This window comes from Podarcis cretensis (assembly GCF_951804945.1).
Source record: "Podarcis cretensis genome assembly, chromosome: 6".
NCBI classification, from domain to species: domain Eukaryota; kingdom Metazoa; phylum Chordata; class Lepidosauria; order Squamata; family Lacertidae; genus Podarcis; species Podarcis cretensis.
This window is the reverse complement of record NC_137175.1, coordinates 12,395,693-12,421,338: the sequence shown is the minus strand read 5'-3', so window position 1 is coordinate 12,421,338 and position 25,646 is coordinate 12,395,693. Positions and strand designations below refer to the sequence as shown.

At 45.7% G+C, this 25,646-nt stretch overlaps 1 protein-coding gene across 6 annotated transcripts in view; it reads left to right on the top strand.

Annotated features, from left to right (window-relative positions):
* Positions 1 to 349: 349 nt before the first annotated feature.
* The window catches only part of CDH4 (cadherin 4), an 839,962-nt gene continuing 814,665 nt past the window's right edge, over positions 350 to 25,646 (top strand). For 4 of the 6 annotated variants that reach the window (XM_079979079.1, XM_079979078.1, XM_079979077.1 and 1 more), the window contains exons 1-2: positions 351 to 658; positions 4,252 to 4,363. In XM_079979079.1, coding sequence (XP_079835205.1) covers positions 599 to 658; positions 4,252 to 4,363 — 172 coding nt within the window. In that variant the 5' untranslated portion in view covers positions 351 to 598. Of the gene's footprint in view, positions 659 to 4,251; positions 4,364 to 25,646 lie in introns of all 6 variants that reach the window. The other 2 variants (XM_079979074.1, XM_079979073.1) reach the window with 1 other exon arrangement.

The following is a 25,646-nucleotide window of genomic DNA, read 5'->3' as shown; positions in this document are numbered from 1 at the left end:
CTTCTGCCTGCGCCAGCGGGAGAGTTGGAGCTGGGGCAAGACTCTGTCCACTTTCTACTAAGTGGATCCTGGGAATCAACACCCAACCTCTGCTGACTCCCGAGTAAGCCCGTCCGGGAGAGCGTAGGATTCCCTCCCGAGCCCTTTTGTGTGTGTGTGTGTGTGTGTGTGTGTGTGTGTGTGTGATGGGCTGGGCAGCCGGCAAGCGCGCGCGCTCCCCTTCTGGCTGCTGCTGCTGCTGCTGCCGCGGCTGCTCCTTTAAGGGCGCCCGCCTGCCCCTCCGCGCCGTATGGGCCGGGCTTGGAGGCGGGGACTCTCTCGAGCAGCACCGAGAGCGCTTCACCTGCAGTTCAGAGCGGCGGCGAGGAATTGAGCGCGGCAAGGCAGGCGGAGGAAGAGGAGAAGAAGCGGCGGCGGCGGCTGCGAAGAGTTGGCGGCTCGGAGGCGCCGCGGGATAACCAGGCAGCGCCGGGCGGAGCAGGCAGGGCGCGCGCTGGGGGTTGCCCTGCCCGGGCTGAGCGCGGTGGAAGCGGCGGCAGGAGGCGGCAGCAGCTAGCCGGGCAGGCGGGCGGGCGAGCCCGGCTCGAGATCCGCGGAGATGCCCCTGGGCTCGAGGATGCTACTTCTCTTGTTCTTTTGCTGCGGGGGCTCGGCCCGGGTAAGTTGCAGCAGCAGCAGCAGCAGCTCCCTCCTGGAGAAGGATGGGGCGCTGCCGGAGGGAGACGACGACGAGGAGGAGGGGAGGGGGGGGTGGGAAGGGGACCGTGCTGGGTTCCGGGGCTTGGAAGCTCGCCTGGAAGGAGCCACGAGAGTACCGCTTTCCTTGCAATTCCTCTCTCTTTCCGCACATCATTAACTGTACGCTGGGATATAGCTCTGCTTATGTATCTGTGTGTTGGGAAAGGGGGTCCCCTTATTTCTGCATGCGGCTTGAGCGCCCCCCCCCCTTCTCCAGATGCCTTGTGCAATAGAGGTTTCTCGTGTATGTGTGGGGGGGGACAGAGGAAGAGCTCCTGCAAAAGCTCCACCGTACAGCACTTACACACACACACAGCCCACCGCCCCGCCGGCCAAGCGCTCTCCCTTTTCCTTTTTTTTTTGTTTTTTTGCAGAGTATGTGCAACAATGTTAGCTTGTGTGTGTCTCCCCGCTGAGCCCCCTTCCCCTCCCCTTTCTCTCCTCTATCAATTCATAGACAACTGGCAGACGAAAATCCAGAGGAGGAGGAAGGATTGAGCAAAGGGGGGGGGGCGGCGGCAGTAGTGCTGGGGAAAGCTGGATGGTCGTTTTGCTAAATGCAAAGCGACTTAACGGGCGGAAATGTGTCTCTTTGCCGTAGCCGGGGATAGAGACCTGGGCTGGTAGACAACCGCGCGGATAGAGCATCCCAAGTTTTTTTAGCTGGCGATGAGATCCAAACGGGAAAAAAGAAGAAAGCCAGCACCGCTGGAAGGAGCATATAATTATATCTGCATATTAGAGATGGGTTATTATTTTTTTAAAAAAGCTTTGCTTTGTTAGGATCCTCCCAGAACTTCAGAATGCATCTTGCCCTCGTGTGCTTAACCCACGTGGCGTGGCTGAAGTCTTGGGTGTTGCGGTTTATCAACAGACGCTGTAGAGAGAACTGGAGCACTCGGAGGACCCAGGCAAATCGAGACCGGCTTAAGGGTGGTTGTGTGGATGTGGGACTCTTGAGCCTCACCTCTGCTATTAAAAATGCTTTTTAATAGCAATTTTTAAAGAGAAGAAATTGTGCATCTTTCAACCCGACACACCCATGGCTGAGGCTAATACAGATCTGTGCAGGGAGTCCTACTATGCACCTGATAAGACTACTCATAACATAAAAATTGAAAAGTCCCCCCCCCCTTTTCCCCAAAATAGGTATTCCCTAGAGAAACTTGCTTTAATAGCTTTTAGGGGAATAACAGACTTGTACTTGACTGCAAATGTGTATTAACGCAGCTCAGAATCTGGTTTGGCAGCTCTAACTTGCTTCCAAATATCCTGGTGTGCTGTATGTATTTTAAGGGAATATTTACCATGCGGTCTGCCACGGAGCCTTTTAAAACGAAAGGATAGGGATGCATAATGCTGAAATACTTTTTTTGTGGGAGGGATATTAGGTGCCATGCTCCCTTCCTGCTTTTTGATTATTCCTACATTTTGTCTCTCTCTAAATTTTAAGATAATTTCAGAAGGACACCCACAGCTGCCAAATCAGCCTTATTCTCAAAACCATTTTTGAGTTAAAAATGATCAGATTGCAATTTCTCTTCCTTTCCAGGCTGATATGGAAAGCCCTCTAGAGTCTTATTATCATTAAGCACATTTCCAGTACTGGAGCTCTGACTGACAATGGACACGATCTGTTGGGAAGTTCTCCTGCATAAATCTGCCTACAGCAGTGTGCCATGCATTGCTTGGACAGGAGAGCTTCCTGGCAAATGGCACCCCAATAATGGCTCTTGTTTGGGACCTCCTTTCCCAAGACAAATTGAGGCACTTTATTTGTAAGCCTGGAGAGAGAGAAAAAAAACTTGATTGGGGGTGGGGAGAGAGAGAATAGTGTCCTAATTAAAAACCCATCAAGGGAAAGCCGCTTTGTAAGGCTTGGCTGTGTAACCCTACCACCGACTCTCTGCTGCAGTGGCCCCACTGTTAGGGCCATTGTAATAAGTGGGTGATTGGAAATCCAAAGCCTATTATCTACTGTCAGACTCTGAAATGCTTCTGAATTGCAGATCTTGCCAGGAGACTGCCGGAGTGCACAGCCGAGTCCCTCTCATGCACTTTCCAGAGACGGTAGCTGGCATTTCTCTCCCAAGCGTGATTTCTCGCCGATATTACATTGGCTTACTTTTTGCTTAGTAAGCTCCTCTGCAAGCCAGGAGACAGACTCTCTGTTCTCTTCGCCCCTTCTCTCCCTCTCTCATCCACATGCCATGTGGCTTTCTTTCAGTCTTATTTGAAAACCCACCTCGGCTGAGCCTGCTTCTTTCTGCTACCTATTAAGTCCTCAAAGCGCCTAATTTTTCCAGTGATCATGGGGTTGGCCTGGCTTGCTCTCCCACTCCCCCCTCTCTATAGGGTTTAGGCCACTTGGTTTTGTCATCAGCCTGTGCCTTTAATCTGTTTGGGAGAGTCCCTAGAAAAATCTTGCCTGGGGTGGTAGAAAAACAGGGGTGACACCCCACCACCACCACCTTCCCAACCTCATTTTCTATATAGGAATTTGTTTACAAATCACCAGCTAACGAGCCATTCAGCTTCTGTGCTTGCATGTTGGCTGGAGTCTGATTGAGCACATAGATCTGGAAAGCCAAGGCAGAAGGAAAATTGATTCTCCCCTCCAAGGCTTGGGCTGGAAACTAGCCTTTTTCTACAACGATTCGCTCCAGTGTGCAGCTGGAAACAAATCTCTGTCCCTAAAGGGAGGAAGTTACATGGCATAAGCTATGGCTGTAGCATGTAGGTTAGGGTGTCTAGGTGATGCTCCTAAATTGCCTCGCTGGGGGTGGTCAGGGACAGGCAGAGGCACTGTGTGTATTTCTGTTTCTCTGGGTTACCTTGTGAACCTTTCAGGATTTTGCTTTGCTTTCCAGCTAGGGATGCTTGCATGTGTGCACTCGCTTCCTCCCTCTCCCTCTGCCTGCCTGCCAGGTGGTGATTGCTCAGCAGTTCTGCATTGATTTGTTAAGGGAGGTACAGGCTGGGTATATATGCAGACTTAACAGCATCCTGCTGTAGCTTTAACAGTAACTCTCCAGATCTCAATTGTCCAATGACTAGGGCCAAAGATGGTGATCAGATGGGTTTCTCAAACCTTGGGGGGGGGGGGGAGCTGCTGGCATGCGAGTCCTCAGGCTTGCCAGCCACGGCTTGATTTGTATTGATCTGAGATGTGAGGGTGCCTGTAATCCAACTGGGGAGATTTATTGCTGTGTGCATCACTCAAGCCTCCACCATTCCCAGCAACCTTGCTGAATAATATCCCACCCTCCCAAGTTATCTCTCCAGCAAAAGGCTACTGCTATTTTCTGACTGGTGTTTCATTTTCCCCACCCGGCTTGAAACATGTTATCAGTGTAAGACTTGATGAACGCTGTTTCTGTTGCTCAGACTTGCCTGTTTGCAGACACTTGCGCACGGGCTGTGAAACCTCCCCTCCCCCCAACCCTGGAGATTCCCACTAGAAACAACAATACAATTCACAGTGTTCTTTTGCTCTTGTTTTGGACTCTGCAGGCGCCCAATGGGGATCTTACAGTCAGACCCACTTGCAAGCCAGGCTTCTCGGAAGATGATTACACAGCGCTGGTTTCCCAAAACATCATGGAAGGGCAGAAGTTACTCAAAGGTAGGAAGTATAAACTGGCAATGCAGAGGGATAGGTTAAGGAACACTTGTCCCGCTGGAGAGGAAACAGCTGACAGATGTGAAAAGCAGGGACCCCAGACTCAAATGTTTCATCAGCAAAATGAATGGTGAATTGTGGACTTGTGCATTGGTGAGACGAAGACCATATTCTTCTGTTCCATATTGTGTGGCTTGAGTGAAAGGATGTCAGAGTAGTGTAGCACACCAGCCCTTACTTCATGGTTTTGGTTTGTTTTTTAACCTCTACCTGCTGTTGGCAGAAGTATCCGTACCTGTGTCATGTTTTTTAAAATATCGTGGGTGTGCACACCTCTGTACAGAGCATCTTTGCATTTGAGATGTGAAGATCCTTAAACCATCCTTTGCTTGCAATGCTTGATAAAGCAGACATTGTTGTTGGATTATGTGGTAAACAAGCCCACAGACATTCTGTTCTCAAATGTGGCATTCATGTTCATTACTGTCCCACTGACAACATGAAAACACAGCCAGTGAGAAAGTACCAATTAGCTTTACAGTAATTGCAGGATTACAACTTGTGTGTGTGAATAGAAACTCTTAAAACAGCTTCATAATCCGAAGGAAAATAGCTTATTTGTGAGCATTGTTCCTTTTCCTTTTTGTCCCCTTCCTCTGCCTCTGCCTTTTAAAGTTATTACAATAATTAAACTTTCCTATTTGTGTGGCACAGGAAATGTAGCCTTTAGTTTAGTCCTGTGAGAATCTTAAAAGCCAAACTGGAACACTTCTCTGTACATTGCTTTCTAATTGCTAATAGGCACTGTAGATGTCACGCTGCCGCTTCTGCAGTGCCAATCTGATATGGCAGTGAGATGTTGCTGAAGGAAGAGAAGTGAGTTTTGGAGTAAGCAAGAGATGGCAAACACTTTAGCAAAGGAGGCCAACGAAGATCAATTTGCGATGGGCTGTTTTTGTTTCCTTGAGGGTCTGTTGTAATGAGACAGCAAAATGGCACACTGAAACCCAAGAACGTTGTCCTGAATGGTTTCTTTCTGCTTCCAAACCCTTTTATTTTCTGCAAAGATTTCATTCCTCCTGTCTTTCCTGTCCAGAAAGAGGAGAATGATTATGGTTGTACAGTGTTACATGCAGAGCTTTGTGTGTGTATGTGTGTGTTGCTCTAGAAACTGGCATGGCTGTATTGTAAGAGGACTGTCTGGTAAGTCATGAGTCATTTTTTAAAAATCCTATCTCAGAGGAGTAATTATATTCTGAGAAATATAAATAATATCATGAGGAAACATCCTATGTGAACCTGAGAAAACAGCTCAAAATCTTAGGTATGTGCAATTTTATTTAAGGACCTTGCTAGGGACCTGGAAGTTTCTCCAGGCTAGGATTACTGAGGTGCAGTATGCTAACAAGGGCAGCTATACATTGCAAAATACTTTCCGGTTTTTTATTTCTACCACTTTAATTATTAAATGTAGCAGTTAATACTGAGTTGATTATTTTGGGGTATTGCGCCCTCCCCAAATATCCTGCCACCACTTAATTTTAACTATTACATTTATATCCCACACATAGCTGTCAACGTTTCCCTTTTTAAAAGGGAAATTCCCTTATTCCAAATAGGATTCCTCGCAAGAAAAGTGAAAAGTTGACAGCTGTGATCCCACATTTCCTCTAAGTGGTTTAAAGTGACACACATGGTTCCCTCTCTTCTCATTTTACAACCCCTCTATGAGATTGGCTAGGCTTGGGAGATGGTGCGTTGCTGAAACCTTCTTGATCCATTGTTTCCTTGAGCAGCTAGTATCTAGCTGCTGCTGCTGCTGCACCCTCCCCAATTCTTTGTCTCCTGGCTACTCTTTTTCTCCTGCTTCCCTACTAGTCGGGTACCATTACTGGGATGGGATGATGTCATGATGATGCATAGTTGCATAGCCAATCAAATCTGATGCCACTGAGGGCAAGCGAAGTTGGCTGGAGAGCAAGGAAGGGCCACATGAGCGGACAACCATTTTTGCCAGAAGTGTCCCCCCAATCCACACAATTCCTGTGTGACTTGACACTGGCAGAAAGGGGCGAGTCAGTGTTTGGCCAGTTATGTGGACAATAAGCAGTCTAAAGCTCAGTATGTCCTCAAGTGTTGGATTATAACCCTACTGGGAGCTCAGAAAGGAATGGAGGAAGGCCACGGGCTGTGAAAGGCTTCATTTCCTCAGGCTGGAGGTGAAGTGGGAGGGGAATATGGGCCTTCCTCCAAGAATACAGCAGATGTTGGCTGCACAATGCATCTGCTGCTGACTCCTTTAGAAAGGTATATGAGTTCTGAACTTCTTTATTGCTTGACCATAATTTGTAGCTGAGTGTGCACCTTTGCCACTTCAGTGTTATAACCCTTTTATTACACCCTGGGCCTTCAATCCGTTTTGTGCCTTTGCCTTACGTACAGAAGTCCATTTTAATTTGTTCCCCTCTCTGAACTCGGAATTAATGAACAAAGTTTGAGCTGTTTCAGATTTAACTGACTCGATCCAAGCACTCCAGAGGATGAATTAATGCTAGGTTTGTACGATCAGAGGTAGCAGCAGAAGGGAATTTCTCAGTTGGCCTGGTGGCTATTCCAGTGTGGTGTAGTGGTTAACAGCAGTAGACTCGTAATCTGGTGAACCGGGTTCGCGTCTCCGCTCCTCCACATGCAGCTGCTGGGTGACCTTGGGCCAGTCACACTTCTCTGAAGTCTCTCAGCCCCACTCACCTCACAGAGTGTTTGTTGTGGGGGAGGAAGGGAAAGGAGAATGTTAGCTGCTTTGAGACTCCTTTGGGTAGTGTTAAAGCGGGATATCAAATCCAAACTCCTCTTCTTCTCTTCTTCTTCCAGTCGTCCACCACCTGCCTGTAGGTTGATCATTGACTGACTGACAACATGAAGGGTGTGTGGGGAGGGAATAACACATGAAGCTGTCCTATACTGACTTAGGCTATGGTTATAACCATGTCTGCTTAAGTGTTCAATTGGATTCAGTGGGGCTTACTTCCAGGAGATAGCTCAGTTGGTAGAGCAGGAGACTTTTAATCTCAGGGTTAACGGTTTGAGCCCCACCTTGAGCAAAAGATTCCTGCATTGCAGGGAGTTGGGCTAGATGACCCCCTTGGTCTCTTCCAACTCCACAATTCTATAATTGTAAAGTGAGATGGGGACTGCAGGCTTAGATGATTAGCCTCTCTAGCTCAGGAATAGGGATTCTGTAGCTCACCGGAAGTTGGTGGATTCCATCCGCCCTCAGCCCCAGACAGCATAGCCATTGACGAAGGGAGTTCTAGGTCAAATATGTAGATAGCCACTGATCCCTGATCTAGCCCACTCTCAGGCAGGGGTCTTATTCTGCTCTCTTTAAATGGAGACTAGTCTGGATTTGGGTCTGTCTGTATGCAAAGCACTTGCTACTCCATTGAGCTATATCTTCCAAATCGTAAAGTGTTCCTTGCTCAGTTCAGGTGAAGTGGGCCTTCTTTGCAGCAGGTAACCAGACAAGTGGCTTCGCACATGCTTTGAGTTAACATTGTATCCCTGATCCAATGGGATCATCGTGGTTTGTATGCATTTGCTCCCAGGCTGCTTCTTCCCCTTGTTTTGCTATCTTTCTCTGAGTGACAGTGTTTTTCCTAATGTTTATCTTGCCTCTTCATCTTTGCAGACAATGTAATTGGCCTGTTCTTTTGGAAGGGGATTTATGACAATTGGGTGTTTGATGCATTGTGTTGTGTTGTTGCTGGCTGGACAATAGAGATGGAACAGAAGGTCTGGGGAAGGCAGTTCAAAGGCAGTGCCAGCTGAGGCTGCAGAGAAGCTGCCATGTAATTATAACATCAGCTGATTGTGATCTTTAAATAAATAGAAAATTATATCACAATAAGCCATTTAAGCACTTCCTGTGAATGAGCAATTTCCATCAATGATTGTTTCTCCTGATCATGTTGAAACTCCCTTGAGTTGATGCTGGGAGTAGATTATGAGTCTTCAGAGGGTATGTTTCCAGAGAAGCAACCATGCTAGTCGGCTGCCACAAAATCGACCCTCTTGTGGTATCCTAAACTTTCATGAACTAACTTCATCAGATGCTGAGGATCTTGTACACATCCCCATGATCTTATTGGGCAGGGCTTTTACTTTCATGGGAATTTCCCACTCTGAGTTTTTGCCCCAGGATGCTTTAGTGGAATATGTTAAATGTATTCAAATTTCATTCAGTCAATGAAAAGTTTCAGTGATTTCTGTCTGAATTCATATCAAGAGAAGTGGTTTCTGGGGAGATTCATTTTTAAAGGGGATTTTTTTTTATTTTGGCAGAGGGCAAGCTAGCTATTTATTACAAAAAAATCTTCTTGCTGGCATCCCAAGCAAGAAACCAAAAATCATTGAAATACTTGAAACAACCAACCAACCAAGCAAAAAAACCCAACTAGCATCTTTTTTTGAAAAACAAGCAAACATTGGAAAACATGCTTTAACTTTGTGCCTAAGCAAAAGCAAGCAGAGAGGGTCTTTGTGGGTCTCCTTCAGGATGTTTTTCAGACACTTTTGTGCCACTTATCTGCTCCAGCTCTCTTGTAGCCTGATTTCAGAGGTGTTTTGTGACACTAGGAGCAAGCAGTTGCCAGTTGTCCTTAAGACATAGCATGGTTTTGTTAGAGAATCTTCCTCTGTTCAAAGGCAACGTGGTCCAGTAGCCCAGTCAGGACACAGATGTGTCATGCCCTATGCCTCTTGATTTCAACAACTGGTTGAAGCATCCTATGGACATGCCACACCTTGTGGTCTCGACTGAGTTTCTTCCTTTTGGATATTTTCTAGCATTTCAAAGCTAATGCAGAGCTTACACATGAGCCTTGATTAAATGGCGAATAAGCAGATGACTATCACTGCTTAAGTATTGTTCTTCTTGCAGGAACCCTGAGGTTTGCAGAAACATCTAATACCTTCAAAAGCAGAAGCCAACCAGAAAAAACCCCACACACAACTTTTTGGGGGAGATGGTGATGCAGCAGAGAACTGGAAGTCCCTCTTATATTGAATAGGATATATAATGATATATCTACAATTTGATGATTCTAAGTGGCGTCACTTATATTGAATAGGAAGAATCGCAAGATCTGCAACATAAATGTCGTACTGCACATGAAAGGGGGCAGGGAAATGAACCAGAGCAAGATGAGCAATATATCTGAGCATAATATAATAAATAGTGCAATAATGAGAATGGACACAATCCAGTGGGAAGATACCCAGGCAAGTCCCATTAAAATTAGCTTGAGCTGTGAAAGAGCCAGCTCTTCTACAGAGGATGGCCAAGAAAAAGAAAAGAACAACTTGCCAATAAGCTAACATAAGACTAGATAGCAGAAGGAAATTTCTCAAGAGTCCAGAGTTTCTTGGTGCACGTACACATTCAAAGCAGTTTGTCCTTGTTCTCCATAGTATGAATTCTCACACTTCGTGAAAATCCTGGTGGTCATATCTGAAGCTTTCAGCTACAAATGCAGTGCTTGGATCTGATGCATTTGAGATCCATGCTTCTTTTGGCCATTCCTTCAGAACGACTCTGTTGCTGGCTGAAGTAACAAGCTCCACTGAAGAGTCGTTACTATGCCCTTGCCAGGTATAAGTAAAGGTAAAGGTACCCCTGCCCATACGGGCCAGTCATGTCCGACTCTAGGGTTGTGCGCTCATCTCACTTAAGAGGCCGGGGGCCAGCGCTGTCCGGAGACACTTCCGGGTCACGTGGCCAGCGTGACAAAGCTGCAACTGGCGAGCCAGCACCAGCGCAGCACATGGAAACGCCGTTTACCTTCCCGCTATAAAGCGGTACCTATTTATCTACTTGCACTTAGGGGTGCTTTTGAACTGCTAGGTGGGCAGGAGCTGGGACCGAACAATGGGAGCTCACCCCGTCACGGGGATTCGAACCGCCGACCATACAATCGGCAAGTCCTAGGCGCTGAGGTTTTACCCACAGTGCCACCTGCGTCCCTTGCCAGGTAGTCCCATTCATTTCAGAAGGTCTTGACCTTGGAGAACTCTGACTGGACTATCCTCATTGTTTGCTTATGGAACATATTCTGCTAGTGGGAACCAAGTAGCAATTTTATCAATGGAACTCCTTGTGATCTATCTTAAAAAAGTAATTATTTTGTTTGCCAATAGACGAGAAATCTGTTTTGCACCTTTTGGAATTCGTATGCTGAAATACATGTTGCTGTTTATCATTGTGAAACAAATATCTCTAATTTGTATAACAACTGGGATAAATCTGTTACTTTAAAAATACTCTCCCCCCACATACACATTCTCTTCCTTGCTTACAAATTGAGTTAATTATCCAAGGGTACATTTCATTATAGGGGACGCAGGTGGCGCTGTGGGTTAAACCACAGAGCCTAGGACTTGCCGATCAGAAGGTCGGCGGTTCGAATCCCTGTGACGGGGTGAGCTCCCGTTGCTCGGTCCCAGCTCCTGCCAACCTAGCAGTTCGAAAGTACGTCAAAGTGCAAGTAGATAAATAGGAACCACTCCGGCGGGAAGGTAAACGGTGTTTCCATGCGCTCCTCTGGTTCACCAGAAGCGGCTTAGTCATGCTGGCCACATGACCCAGAAGCTGTCTGCGGACGAACGCCGGCTCCCTCGGCCCATAGAGCGAGATGAGCGCCGCAACCCTAGACTCGGTCACGACTGGATCTAATGGTCAGGGGTCCCTTTACCTTTACCTTTACATTTCATTTTATTTCCTGACACTTCGTATAAATGCATTTCTCTTTCTTTCCATCCGTGTGACATTCCCTCTGTTTTTCCTATGTGGCTGCGAGGTGACGATCAGAAAGTTTTGCCTGCATTTCAACTAAACTATGGTCTGTACCTGGTTAGACCTTTCCATGGTTTTGTGAAGTAAGCCAGCGTCGGTTTGAAGTTTGCCTTGTTTCTTTTAAACATAAGACCAACCAGAGCTTTTTCTGGGTTTCTGGTATCAGAAGACTAGTCACTCATGGAAACAGGATGACCACTGTGATTCAATATGGCAGTGCTTTTGTTCTTAGGCTAAAAAGCTCTGGGTCTCCAAACAGGTTTTGTATATGTTTTTATCAATTGGTACTTCTGCATGCTTGTTGCTCAATATCCTTTTTGTGTACATGACCCAAAGGGTCTAGATAGACTTTTCAAGTAGTATGGTTATTTGTTGTCCCTGACTTGGAATTTCGTACAAAGCTCACATATTTGAAATGTCCCGACTCCTCTGGTGGTACTGTGAACTGCAAGTTTACTACCAGAAATGTGACCACAAGTATTTTTGTGTGGGGAAAGAAACAGAGCTCAGTGTTAGTGCGTTGGACTTGCATGGAATAGGTTCAAGGCTCAACTGCCGTCATCTCCAGTTTAGAAGGACCAGCTATCAGGTGATATAACCTGAGATTCTGGAGTGCTGCTGGCAGTCAGAGTGCTTAGAAGGCAGTTTCTTATATTCCTACGCAGGCATGGTGCTGAGTCCACAAAGGAACTACATGGGTATCAGTATTTTAAGGGTAAATTTGAAGTTATCCCTTGAGATCAAAATTAGGACAGATGCCTCAGCTGCTGGTAGTTGCTACGGGAATAAGAAGTAACCTTTTTGGCTTCTTTTTCATCCTCCTCCTGAGAGCATAAGCGATGCTGGATCAGACCAAAGGTTCATCTACACCAGTGCTCTGTTCTCACAGTGGCCAACCAGATGTTCCTGGGAAGGCTGCAAACAGGCTATGAGCACACTAGCACTCTTCCCACCTGCGATTACTAACAACTGGTATTTAGAGGCATATTGCTTCCCAGTAGGTGCCTGTCAATACCTCCCAGCTCCCTCAGGCTTAGAATCATAGAATCATAGAGTTGGAAGAGACCACAAGGGCCATCCAGTCCAACCCCCTGCCAAGCAGGAAACACCATCAGAGCACTCCTGACATATGGTTGTCAAGTCTCTGCTTAAAGACCTCCAAAGAAGGAGACTCCACCACACTCCTTGGCAGCAAATTCCACTGTCAAACAGCTCTTACTGTCAGGAAGTTCTTCCTAATGTTTAGGTGGAATCTTCTTTCTTGTAGTTTGGAACCATTGCTCCAGGTCCGCTTCTCTGGAGCAGCAGAAAACAACCTTTCTCCCTCCTCTATGTGGCATCCTTTTATATATTTGAACATGGCTATCATATCACCCCTTAACCTCCTCTTCTCCAGGCTAAACATGCCCAGCTCCCATAGCCGTTCCTCATAAGGCATAGTTTCTTAGTAGCCATTGATAACCCCATCCCAAATGAAGTTGTCCAATTCTCTTCTAAAACCCATCCAAACTGTAAGAATTGTATACAGCTGAAGGGGAAAGTTTGGATTTCGTGTGAGAGGTAGCTTAAGGGGAGATATTGTGGGAATGTTAAGAAAGGTAGGAGAGGATATATTGTTTTGTTATTTTCCCTCCTCACTCATGCTTGTGAGTAAACAGCAGAGCACATTCCCTTTGCAACTTATTGGAAGCAAGCTGATGATTCGTTAGAATCCTTTAATTAAGCAATCCAGTCTGACTTGTCCAGTCTGGATTGTTCCTGGTAAGTTTCCCCTTTATTTCCCTCTTAAAATAATAACACAACACAGTCTTATTCAAAAGTAAGTTTTACTCACATTCAGTTCACAGCAATAATCCGAAGGCAGGCTTTATCTTGTGGTTACAGTGAAGTCTGGGCTACATCTCAGACTTTCTGCTTGTGGGCTCCATCCTATGTGAAGGTTGAGCCATGCACAGCTTAAGAGCCAGGAGAGCAAGAGTCGAAGAGAAAGATGGTTGTGTGGCCAGCCCTTTTATCTGGTCAGCTAGGGTCACGTCCATCTACCTGGTCACACACAGGAGGAGGAGGAAGCTCCAGAGAAGGTATGACAGGAAGTCCTCCCTGTCTGGAGCCACATTCCTCTGTGTGTCCATTCTAGGCAACCGGAAAAGGTTGTACTTGACTGCTCTAGTAATAATATATCCCACAGATATCACAGGGTGAGAGGCTGTGAGAAGAGGGGTGAGCCCAGGTGAGATCTGGGAGGACACATCTTCCTACATAGGGGATGGAAGTTAAGCTATGAGGGAGGATCTTGTAGTTTCTTTTTCTGAATCTTTCTTCTCTTTATTTCCTGCAGATTAGCTTCTTTCTTTTATTGTATTGTGAAAACTTCATTATTATTATTTTAAGCCATCCAAATCGGTGGCCGTCACTGTAGGAACAATTTCCTTAGTTTCAAAGATGTGCTGCGTTTAAATGGTTTGCCATTGTCTTGACAATTGCTTGTGCCTCCTTTTGGAAAGGAGATCTAAATCACATGCTTGGAACTTCTGATAATAAAGCAGATGTGACTCATTGTTGAGGTTCTCTTGTTTGGTGTGTGTGTGTGTGTGTGTGTGTGTGTGTGTTGGAACTGAATCAGCATTCCAGTGCTCAGCTGTGTGTCATTCTTCAGGTCCCCGGACTGGCATGGCTCCTCCTTCCATTGCATCTAGATTAGAAAGGGGGGGGAAAGCACAGGCTTCCTGGTTGGAATTCAGTTAAACAGATAATGACTACTTTGTAATTGAGTTATTCCAATGGAAATGGCTTAGCCTTAATTTGACAACAAAAGCTTTCACAGAGTCATTGTTTTATTATAAGTACGCCATAAGCTATTAACTACTACTTTGTGGTTCATCTTCTTTGCCTGACTCAGCTCTCTTAACATCCTCCAAAACATTGGGAATCCAGCAGGCACCCATTTGTTACACAGTAATTAACTTGTTTATGATGAATGGATGGAGGAAATGCCATGGCATTTTGCTTTATGTCTCACTGAAATAAAATTTTAAAAAAACAGTGTTTGCATTCTCCCCAAATTCCATGCTAATTAGGCTTCAAATAGTTTTCCCCAATAGGGTAGCAAATCCAGCAGGTTGCAAACCATGGCACGGGCCACGTCTTAATGTGGACATACTTAGCTGAAACTGATTTGCAGAACTATTGGCGTTCTGTGTTGCTATTTTTTGCCGTGTGTTTCTTTTATTATTGCTCCGTTATTTGTTCGTTCCCTCGATATATCACGTCTTCTTCTTCTTTTGTTGTTTAGCAGGATAATAAACTTATGCTCATGATCACTGGTGCATGGAAATGTATGAAATAAGATGGTTAAAGCTGTTTTCCTTAGGCTAACATTGAACAGACATGTATGTGAGTGTGTGTGTGTGGGAGAAATTCTGCATTGTAGCAGAGGACAATTACTTCGCTGGTATCTCTTTCTCTGCTTTGTTTAATTATTAATGTTAACTTAAACTGGTGAGAACAGCCTGCCGCAGGCTAGGGAGGGTGCTGGCTGGGGAGTGAAGAGAAAGGGAAAATGCGGTCGATGAAAGGTTGGGCGAAAGCGCCTGTTAATATTGGTGATGCAAGAGAAACGTGGAGGTCAGGGACTTGGAATGGTCATACGCTGACTTTACAGTGGGGATTGAAATTTGGCAAAGGGGAGAGGGAATTTGTGGCTCTTCCTGGTTTAAGTGGTAAAAAAAGAAATTATTTTTTTTAAAAAATAAACCCGGGTTGTCAAATATAAGTAAGAATTAATTTCAAGCAAACTCCTGTATTTAGACCGAAGCACGGTGCCTAGCGATGCTTGTTCGTCTTTTCGGTTTGGGTTTGTACCCAGATCACATCGCTGTAATTCCTGAACACCTGCCTTCCGTGCATTAAATAACATGATTAGCAGCTGTCACTTGTGGTTCTCTCAAGAGCTCCGAGAAGGGAGGTTGAGCAATTGAGAGTGGAAGGTGGTATTTAATTATGCTGTCTCATTGTGTTTGCCAGCACCTGTTTTATGCTATTAACTGTTTAAAAACCTTGGTGGCTCTTGTCTCCCCATTTCCCCCATGCAGCTTTAAGAAAGTCACTTTGACTAGTTTGCTCATTGGTTAGCATTTCTTAGCCAGAGAACAGGGATGAGGGATGTTTCTCAGCCTGAAGGCTATGCTTACTCATGGAAAACCATCTGGGAACAATGTGTCCATAGTGGGTGAGTCCCCACATGGTGTTGGACTGAAATTCCCATCATCTCCAGCCAGTTTAGCCCATGAACAGGGAAAGATGAGAGTTTTAGTCCTGCAACATCTGGCGACTCAAGGTTAAAGAATGCCATTTTCATCTACAACAGAAGGGAGGTTCCTATGTTTGCCTTATCCCTGATATATGGTTACTGCTTAGATGACTCTGATGGCCATGCCTGGAGATGTTTTTATCTCTCCAGACCATGGGTAGGCAACCTAAGGCCTGGGGGCTGGATCTGGCCCAATCGCCTTCTAAATCTGGGCTGCAGATGGTTGGGGAATAAGCGTGTTTTTACACAGTAGAATATGTGCTTTTATTTAAAATGCATCTCTGGTTTATTTGTGGGGCATAGGAATTCATTCATTTTCTTCTTCAAAATATACCCCAGCCCCCAACAATGTCTGAGGGACAGTGGACCGACCTCCTGCTGAAAGAGTTTGCTGACCCCTGCTCCAGACCATTCTAATCAGCATTCAAAATTTTCCAGGCACCAGGTGCATTTTTTACCTGGCTCTCAGCCACTTGAGACCAAGTGAAGATGCCCGGGTGCTGGGATGGTACCTGATAGCTCCACCATCTGGAGCTTCAGGCCTGGGGATCCTTGGATCTTGATTGTGTTTGCACACTAGCAACATACCCCGTGGAATTCTAGCCATGATATTTTATCTGCACAATCAGAATGAATTTCGGAAACAAAAAGTCATATGGAAAAATTCAAATTTTGAGCTGTCTGACCCCCAAACAGAAACTAAGTATTCTGTTTTGGCATCTGTAACCTGGATTTCAGGAGCCATTTGGTGCCTAGTAAAAGGTAAAGGGGCCCCTGACCATTAGGTCCAGTCGTGGCCGACTCTGGGGTTGCGGCACTCATCTCACTTTATTGGCTGAGGGAGCCGGCGTACAGCTTCCGGGTCATGTGGTCAGCATGACTAAGCCACTTCTGGCGAACCAGAACAGCGCATGGAAACGCCATTTACCTTCCCGCTGGAGCGGTTCCTATTTATCTACTTGCACTTTGACGTGCTTTCAAACTGCTAGGTTGGCAGGAGCAGGGACCAAGCAACTGGAGCTCACCCTGTCGCGGGGATCCGAACCGCCAACCTACTGATCGGCAAGTCCTAGGCTCTGTGGTTTAACCCACAGCACCACCCACGTCCCATTTCGTGCCTAGCTTATATATACATATATATAAAGAGAGAGAGAGAGAGAGAGAGTTTCTAAGACTGAATCTAATGTCCACCGAATAATGGCTTGTGTGTGTCTTTCAAAGCTCAGCCACAGTTAAGTATTGTCCCTTCTGTGGTGCCCTTTTGTCAGGCCTGGAACTGGCTGACCCATCCAGGCTGACTTGAACTCTCCTCTTGAAGATCTTTGGCCTTGAAGATTTAGCTTAATTAGCAATGCCAAGCCCCAGTTGGGGGGTGGGGGAGAGGGGAAATGCAAATAAATTGCCCAGGCTTTGAAGTGTGAGAAGTTTAATGCTTGCCTTCTGATTGCAACATACACTGCTTTGGGCTCAGCATGCAGCTATTTTCTGCATGCTGTAGCAATAACACCTACCAGATCCCTTCCACACATTGTCTCGACTCATGAAGCTGACTATGGTGCCTCCTCAAGGAAGTCGCAGACCTCCTTTGTTTGGTTACTTACCTGGAACCAGGTAAATAGGAGTCTTTAAAAGTACCTGGAAAGCCACACTATGGGGCTGGATGCTTGATGCATATGCTACTGTGTCTTGTAGTCAAATTGGTTATACAGTGGTACCTCAGGTTAAGTATTTAATTCGTTCTGGAGGTCCGTTCTTAACCTGAAACTGTTCTTAACCTGAAGCACCACTTTAGCTAATGGGGCCTCCCGCTGCCACCGCACAATTTCTGTTCTCATCCTGAAGCAAAGTTCTTAACCCGAGGTACTATTTCTGGGTTAGCAGAGTCTGTAACCTGAAGCGTATGTAACCTGAGGTACCACTGTATTGGTATTCTGTCACCTCCACTGATGATGGTGCAGGATATAGGTTAACTTCTCAATACTGAAGACTTCCTGGATATTTTTCTGGTTCAGCTTGAGTTAATTGTATGCTCTCTGTGTTTTGGTATTCTTACCCCCCACTCCTGATGTGAGTTTGTAATGGCATCTACATGCTTTGTGTTATGCTGGAATTGAGCAAGGTTATCTCTGAAAAGGGTAGGGACGCAGGTGGCGCTGTGGGTAAAAGCCTCAGTGCCTAGGGCTTGCCGATCGAAAGGTCGGTGGTTCGAATCCCTGTGGCGGGGTGCGCTCCCGTCGTTCGGTCCCAGCGCCTGTCAACCTAGCAGTTCGAAAGCACCCCCGGGTGCAAGTAGATAAATAGGGACCGCTTACTAGCGGGAAGGTAAACGGCGTTTCCGTGTGCAGCTCTGGCTCGCCAGAGCAGCGATGTCACGCTGGCCACGTGACCCGGAAGTGTCTCCGGACAGCGCTGGCCCCTGGCCTCTTGAGTGAGATGGGCGCACCAACCCCAGAGTCTGGCAAGACTGGCCCGTACGGGCAGGGGTACCTTTACCTTTACCTCTGAAAAGAGGAAGGTGCATGCCAGGTTTGGCTTTGGGTTATGCAGGGTGGCAAGCTCTGGTGTTCTAGCAAAATTCCTGGGTTATGATCTAGTCAGTGGGACCTTCTTTCACTCCAGTGTAGTATGGTTTGGGTGTAGCTAGAGAGATCATGGATCTCCCAGCCTATAATCACATTGTTTGCTAAGCGATTCCGAATGAGAAAGAATCTGCAGACCACACACAACACGGCAAATATAGCAGCTGAGTCAAAGCAATGTACCTGAAAAGTGGGACCCACAAACCTCAGTCAGAATATTTTAATGCTTTGCTTGTTGCACAGAAAAGGGGGGGTCCAAAGTGAGGGGAATGGCACAATCTGTGCTGCTAATTCCAGATCCTGGGTGTGTGATCCTTAAGTCCCACGCAGCCACATGGTCAAATTGAATAGTGATGGCAAAGTTGCCTGGGTGCTGGATTTACAGTTATTTATCTCTCTCTCTCCGCATTGGTGTGGAAGAGATGCTGAACTCCTTGGCATATCTGGCCAAACTTTTATATCACTTGGCTGGCTGTGTGTATGAAATAATAAGCCAGCTGGGACTGTCAGCATCCATGATGCTTGAGAGAATAAGAGGACGAGGTCCCTGCCCCTGATGGTGAGCTAGGTCAGTCTTCTGTAAATTGCAGCATTCAACAGCAACAAAAACACTAGATAATGAGCGGTAAGTTAATTCCATTGATTTGATGAGGGCTACACCAGGGAAAACATAGTTGACTACCACCCAGTGTTTGCTATTGTGGAAGAAATACAGTTTCTGTGACTATCTTGGATGTGAGTCCTGGAAGGCCTACTCTCTGCCTTGCTGGACTTTTCCCAGCTGGGAGGGTGGGGCCTGGACTGACTCCAGCTACAAAAGCTGTGGCTGCTGAACAGACTCCTGGGCTGAGAGATTGTTGAGGGGGGTTGTTGTAGTTTTCTTTCTTTTTTAAAGTGATATTAATATTTTTGTATCTTCATTTTTAGGTTTTATGGTTTATGTGGAAATTGTCCAGTTTGGTTGTGTGCTTTTTGATGTGTTTTATTTATTGTTTATGACTACGTTTGTAATTATGTAAATCTTTTCATGTTGGGAGCTGCCTTGAGCATGGTTTTAACTATAAAGGTAAAAGGTAAAGGTACCCCTGCCCGTATGGGCCAGTCTTGACAGACTCTGGGGTTGTGCGCCCATCTCACTTAAGAGGCCAGGGGCCAGCGCTGTCCGGAGACACTTCCGGGTCACGTGGCCAGCGTGACATCGCTGCTCTAGCGAGCCAGAGCCGCACACGGAAACGCCGTTTACCTTCCCGCTGGTAAGCGGTCCCTATTTATCTACTTGCACCTGGAGGTGCTTTCGAACTGCTAGGTTGGCAGGCGCTGGGACCGAGCAGCGGGAGCGCACCCCGCCGCAGGGATTCGAACCGCCGACCTTTCGATCGGCAAGTCCTAGGCGCTGAGGCTTTAACCCACAGCGCCACCTGCGTCCCCCTGGTTTTAACTATGGAAGGGGACAAATGCAGGGATAATAATTAGGCTCTGAGCAGGCACCAACACTGTGGCCTCAGCAGCCTGGTCTGATGAATGCTGACCAAACAGGAAGCAGGGCAGGCAATCGCCTTGGAAAATGCCTCAGGAATTAAGAATAGGCCGAGTTTAAATTGCGAAGTATGGACACAAAGTGCAGTTTGGCTATGAGTGGAGGCCATTTATGTTCGTATATTTCCTTGGATGCAGGGAGCTGTTCCTGGCTTCTCTTGATTTTTCCTTAAATTGGCTTTGAATTTATGGAGGTTAAAGGCTACTAGGCATGATGGCTGGGTTCTCCCTCTATTGTTGGAGGCAGTAAGCCTCTGAATTCCAGTTGCCTCACAAATGGGGAGAGGGCAGCTGTGCTGAGGTCTTGCTTGCAAGCTTCCCCCAAGCATCTTTCTTGGGGTAGCTCACTTGGTAGAGCATGAGACTCATAATATTAGGGCTGTGGGTTCAAGCTCCACATTGGGCAAAACATCCCCGCATTGAAGTGGGTTGGACTAGATGACCCCATGGTCCCAACCCTGCAATTCTATGATTCTATCTGGTGGTTGGGCCTTTTGCTTAATCCAGCTGGGCTCTTCTTATATTCTTCATTCTCTCTCTCTCTCTCTCTCTCTCTGCAGGAGCCTTTCACTATCAGTCGCCTCTCTGTTCAATAATAATTGATACGGGCTAGAGCTCAAGTATTCCATAAACTGAGCCATGTTTAACATTTAAAAGACTTTACTTCTTAGTGGAGTCCCTTGACCGTAACCTTCTCTTCCAAGGGGCTCAGATTAATTGCTTTTTATCAGAGGCTATTCTAGAGATCTGTCTATTGCCGGAGAGAAATTGCAAACATGTTGCTGTTGAAGCCATTTACTACTCTGTGATTCTTCCTGAACCCTCATTCACATTAATATCTGATTTTAACTTTTTTTAAACAAATGCATTGAACTGAAACTCTGTTCCTAAGTAATGCAGAATTTTGAGACCTAGCTCTCATTAGTGATGTAAGGATCTGTCAATTTCAGTTTCAATTATTTTCCTGACCTCCCAGTCTTTAGTTTAATTTGCAACATTTCTGCATCAGTTTGCATTAAAAAAAATATCATTTCCTTGCTTTTTGGCGTTCATTTATCCTGCGACAAATAATATTGTTATATGCAATTTGGCCTCAACATTTTTTTTGCAATCAATTTTCCTAATACAATGGTTGTTTCTTAAAAGAGCATTATCACACCCCTGCAGAGGGGAATTGCACCAGGGAACTCTGAGAAGTGTGAATTCTGAAGGATAGTTGAGTTTTGGTTCATGTACCACTTTGCCGATCGTATGGTCGGCGGTTCAAATCCCCGCGGCGGGGTGAGCTCCTGTCGTTCGGTCCCAACTCCTGCCCACCTAGCAGTTCAAAAGCACCCCTAAGTGCAAGTAGATAAATAGGTACCGCTTTATAGTGGGAAGGTAAACGGCGTTTCCGTGCACTGCGCTGGTGCTGGCTCGCCAGAGCAGCTTCGTCACACTGGCCACGTGACCCAGAAGTGTCTTCGGGACAGCTCTGGCTCCCGGCCTCTTAAGCGAGATGAGCACACAACCCTAGAGTCGGTCATGACTTTCCCGTACAGGCAGGGGTACCTTTACCTTTACTTTACCACTTTGGAAAGTACCAATCTGCTAGGTTCTCAAATGCATCCCGTTGAACATTTCTCCATTGAAAATAGAGACTTCCTATTCCATAATAATGGTAATAATGTTATTATCTGTGCCCTGCCCATCTGACTGGGTTTTCCTAGCCACTCTGGGTAGGTTCCAGGGTATATAAAAACATAATGAAACATGAAATGTTCAAAAAACTTCTCTATACAGGGCTGCCTTCAGATGTCTTCTGAAGGTTGTATAGTTGCTTATCTTGGCTCGGGGATTGCATAACTCCATAACCTCAAGCATTTCCCTGATGAAAATAGGGACATTCCAGGATCAAATCAGAAACCGGGATGGCTTCTGTAAATCCAGGACTGTCCCTGGAATATAGGGAGACTTGAAGGATCTGCAAATGCACCCAAGACCTCTCTGTTCTTGATTATCTTCGGGGTAGTAAACCTGTCTCTGAACAGTACTGCTTGAGATTGTTGGAGGTGAGGACTCTCAAACTGAAGGCTGCTTTCTATGAAAACAAATTAATCCCTGCACATAAATGGCTAGCATGTCAGGGACCTTCTGTGCAAGGAATTTTGCTGAACAAAGGAGTGTTCAGTCGCACACTTTATTGAAGTCTGAAGTGGTACAGTTCTCATTGGGAATGCTAGGCCAAAGTTTCATAACCCAGGACACAATGAAAGGGATGTGGAAAAGATGAAGCTACAACATCACCTTCACTGTGAGAAACTGCATTTTTACTTTGTAGGCATCTTTTATTCTGCTTTTATGCTGCCTAATATGATAAGCAGTTTTACCCAAATACAGTAAAAATACAAGAGGAATTCAATAAAACATCTTTAAAAATAAAAGGAAAACACTTCTGTGTAACCCAAATAAAATCAGGCAATGCACAAAACAAAAAAAAAAAAAGGGTTATATCCGCTGTTGGTAATACATACTTAGAGTAGACCTGTTGAAATGCATGAACATTACTAATTTAGGTACATACATTTCAATGGCTCTACTCTGTGGAGAACTTAGTTGGAGGCGAGCCAAGGAACTGGAGTGCAGGAAAGCTTTGGTAAATGTATTGTTACAGATTTGAGGTAACAGAGTTTAGGGGTGCAAAGGCCCCCATAACTGCTAGAGTTAGTGAATGTTAGAAATTAGTAAAACTGTAGCACCTAGATAACATTTGGGATATTGAAGGGAAAATGCAGGCTGCAGACATTCTCCTGAAGTGTGCCAAGCAGGGAAATTACTGGGTTTAGCCTATGCAAACTAGCCTGGTCAGGCTTGTTGAGGTCAAGCCATTATGAAACCATGCCCAGTTATCAACACATTAAAGAAAAATCCTTGGGTCTCTGCAGAACAGGTGTTTGTTGCCAGGGTTACAGAGGAGGGGGGCATGGTGTCACACAAGAGAAAGTGTCCATTTTAAAACAGAGGTTTGGAGAAGATGGGGGACCACTGAGCAAATATTGTTGAGAAGGAGAAAGCAGGTGCTTGAACTCCAGGCAGAACCCACGCAGGGCAGAACCATCTTGGCAGGCTGGGGCAGAGGCACAGAGATGGCATGCAGGATGCCCTGGACTCTGCCGCTGTTCTGCTGTGAAGAACAAGCCCCTTTGGGGATGTAATGCTGTGAACTCTCTTCCTCCGTCTACCATGGGTAGGCAAACTAAGGCCTGGGGGCCGGATCCAGCCCAATTGCCTTCAAAATCTGGCCCGTGGATGGTGTGGGAATCTGGGTTATTTGTGGGGCATAGGAATTCATTCATTCCCCCCCTTCCAAAATGTAGTCCGGCGCTCCACAAGGTCTGAGGGACAGTGGACCAGCCCCCTGCTGAAAAAGTTTGCTGACCCCTGATCTAGACCCAGGTGTATATAGGTCTTAAATAAAGCCTATATCTTAAAACACTACAGTCTCTGATGTGCTCGAATTCCTAATGGAAACACGACTCTGGGTAAGTGACTGGAACCCTCTGAAATCTTGCTAGAGGAAGAGTTTGGATTTGATATCCTACTTTATCACTACCCGAAGGAGTCTCAAAGCAGCTAACATTCACCTTTCCCCCCCCCCCACAACAAACACTCTGTGAGGTGGGGCTGAGAGACTTCAAAGAAGTGTGACTGGCCCAAGGTCACCCAGCAGCTGCAGGTGGAGGAGCGGGGACACGAACCTGGTTCACCAAATTACGAGTCTACCGCTCTTAACCACTACACCACACTGGCTCTCAGCAGAGATTGTGGGTGGTGCACAACCTTTGCAACAGTATGTTTTTAAGAGGTATTGAAAGGTTATTTGACCCGCAATGGGAGGCATTCCAGGGTATGGGTGCCTCTGTTGAAAACAGGCTAATGGACTTCGTGAACCATTTTTGCCTGCTTCTGTTTTGTCCTGTTATGTAAGGACTGTAGAAATATGATTTCCTCTGTGCCAGATGCACACAGACAGTACCATTCCCCCCTCTTTGTTACACAAATCCTCAGAAGCAGCACAGGAATGAATCTGTGCTTGTCTAAAAGGACTGACAGCTCTATTGATAGATCATGTGGTTTCTGAACCTTTTGTCCCAATATGCTGGGTACAACCCTTTCAGGTGTAAGCGTAGCTGCAGTAAAGGAGGCCAAAAAAAGAAAGAAAACAGAATACCAAGTGGTGAATTTGCAGGAAGTCTGTGTCTAGATCAAATACCTCTTAGTAAGAGCCATAATACCTTCCTGTTTGTGCAAAGTGGTGATGAATGCTGGTGAGTAGATCTTACTTATTGAAATTTCAGTAGGGAAACTTTTGAACATGTAGTAACGATTGTATACAAGATCGAGAGTCTTCCTATCTGCCAAAAAATGCTTGTATAATAGAGTTCCATTATCCTTTCAAAAGAGTGAGAATTTTTGAGTCTATTTCCAGGAGTTATGGGTAAGTTGTCTTCTGCTGTTTCAGCAATAGGTTAAGTTTGCTACCTCCCATCAGAGAGGGTACTTAGAAGGTCATCTTGTCCATTCTGTTGCTACAGTTTTGTCTAGTCTTGCATCCATCCCAGTTTCCCAATTTCGGATGCATTGATACTATACTCTATGCTGAAATGTCCAAATGAGTCTTTGATTGTCCTTGAATCTTTGCAACAAACTTACTATCCTCTCCGTTGAAAACCACTGGAAGTATCTGGGGAACGCTGAACAATAAGTTTTGAATGAAAAGATGTTAGAATGCATAAATAAAATTATTTTTGGGGGGTGAGGGGTGGGGTGGAAAAACTTCCAGTACATCAATAGAGCATTACAAAACTTCTGGATGGAAATTCCACCCGATATCACTTGCTTGGAGGGAGGGTGTGTCTGTCCTGAGATACACTAGGATCATCCATTCATTCATTTGCTAGTGAATAAACATTTCTGTCCTCGCTTAATTTCTCTGGACGCCAGCTGCTCATCTGTTAAAACCAAGACCATGGCTCTGCCAGACCTTCCTGGGATTTTGTAGCAATAAATACATCAAAAAAGTACAAGAATCTTCTATCACACAGCTTTTTTTAGGGTGGGGAAAAAAATTCCAGCAACCTTAGATGCCCATATGTAGGTCACTTATCCAATTGATGGCACTGAAGCCTGCAGAGTAGATACCACTGGGGTATGATCTTTTGTCACTGTGATTGATGAGATGTCCCACAGTCTGAAGTACAATTTCCCAGGCACAAAATGGATTGTGTCGTGGGTTCCATTTGTGACAGAGGCAGCAGCGGGTGCTACGGATGAGGTTCAGAGTTATGGCATTGTTTTGGGGACTGAGAAACTGCTAGCTCTTTTAGTGTGTGTGTGGGATATGTAGAGTTGCTCTTGCCATGTCATTGATCCATAATAGGGAGGGGTTTATTGATGCTTCAAGCTTTTGCACTGTTTTGGGGTTTGCGCCAGTACTTCCAACCGTATCCTCTTGAGGGGTGTTCAGAAGAGAGTTCAAAGCTCCTCTGAAGGGATGAAACTGTGCCAGGGTTTTTATGTTTTGTTCTTTGTTATAAAGATCACTTCCAGACAACCCATGAGCATTCATCCTGGCTTGTTTTCACAAAGTTTCAGAGGAGGTTACACAGTGTCTGCTGTTGGAACATTTGTTCTGATTTCTTTGCAGGAAGGTGATATTGTTTGCAGGAAGCTTATATATGACCTACGAAGCCACTGTCATTCTGTACTTTTCCGGTGCATTTTCGGGTCACTTTCCGTATTGTAAAATTTGTTTTGGGGGGTGGGGAGGGGCAGTGGGTTTGACAGGAATATAAGGACATATGAAGAGCTTGGTGGATCGAGCAAATTGCCCATTTCTTCTAGTATCCTGTGCTCAGTGGCCAATCAGACGTCTGCCGGAAACCTGCAGGCAGGCTCTAGGCACAAGAACACTCTTGGTTCCCAATCCTATTGTAGATTCCAGTAAGTGGGTAGTTAGAAGACTACCCACTA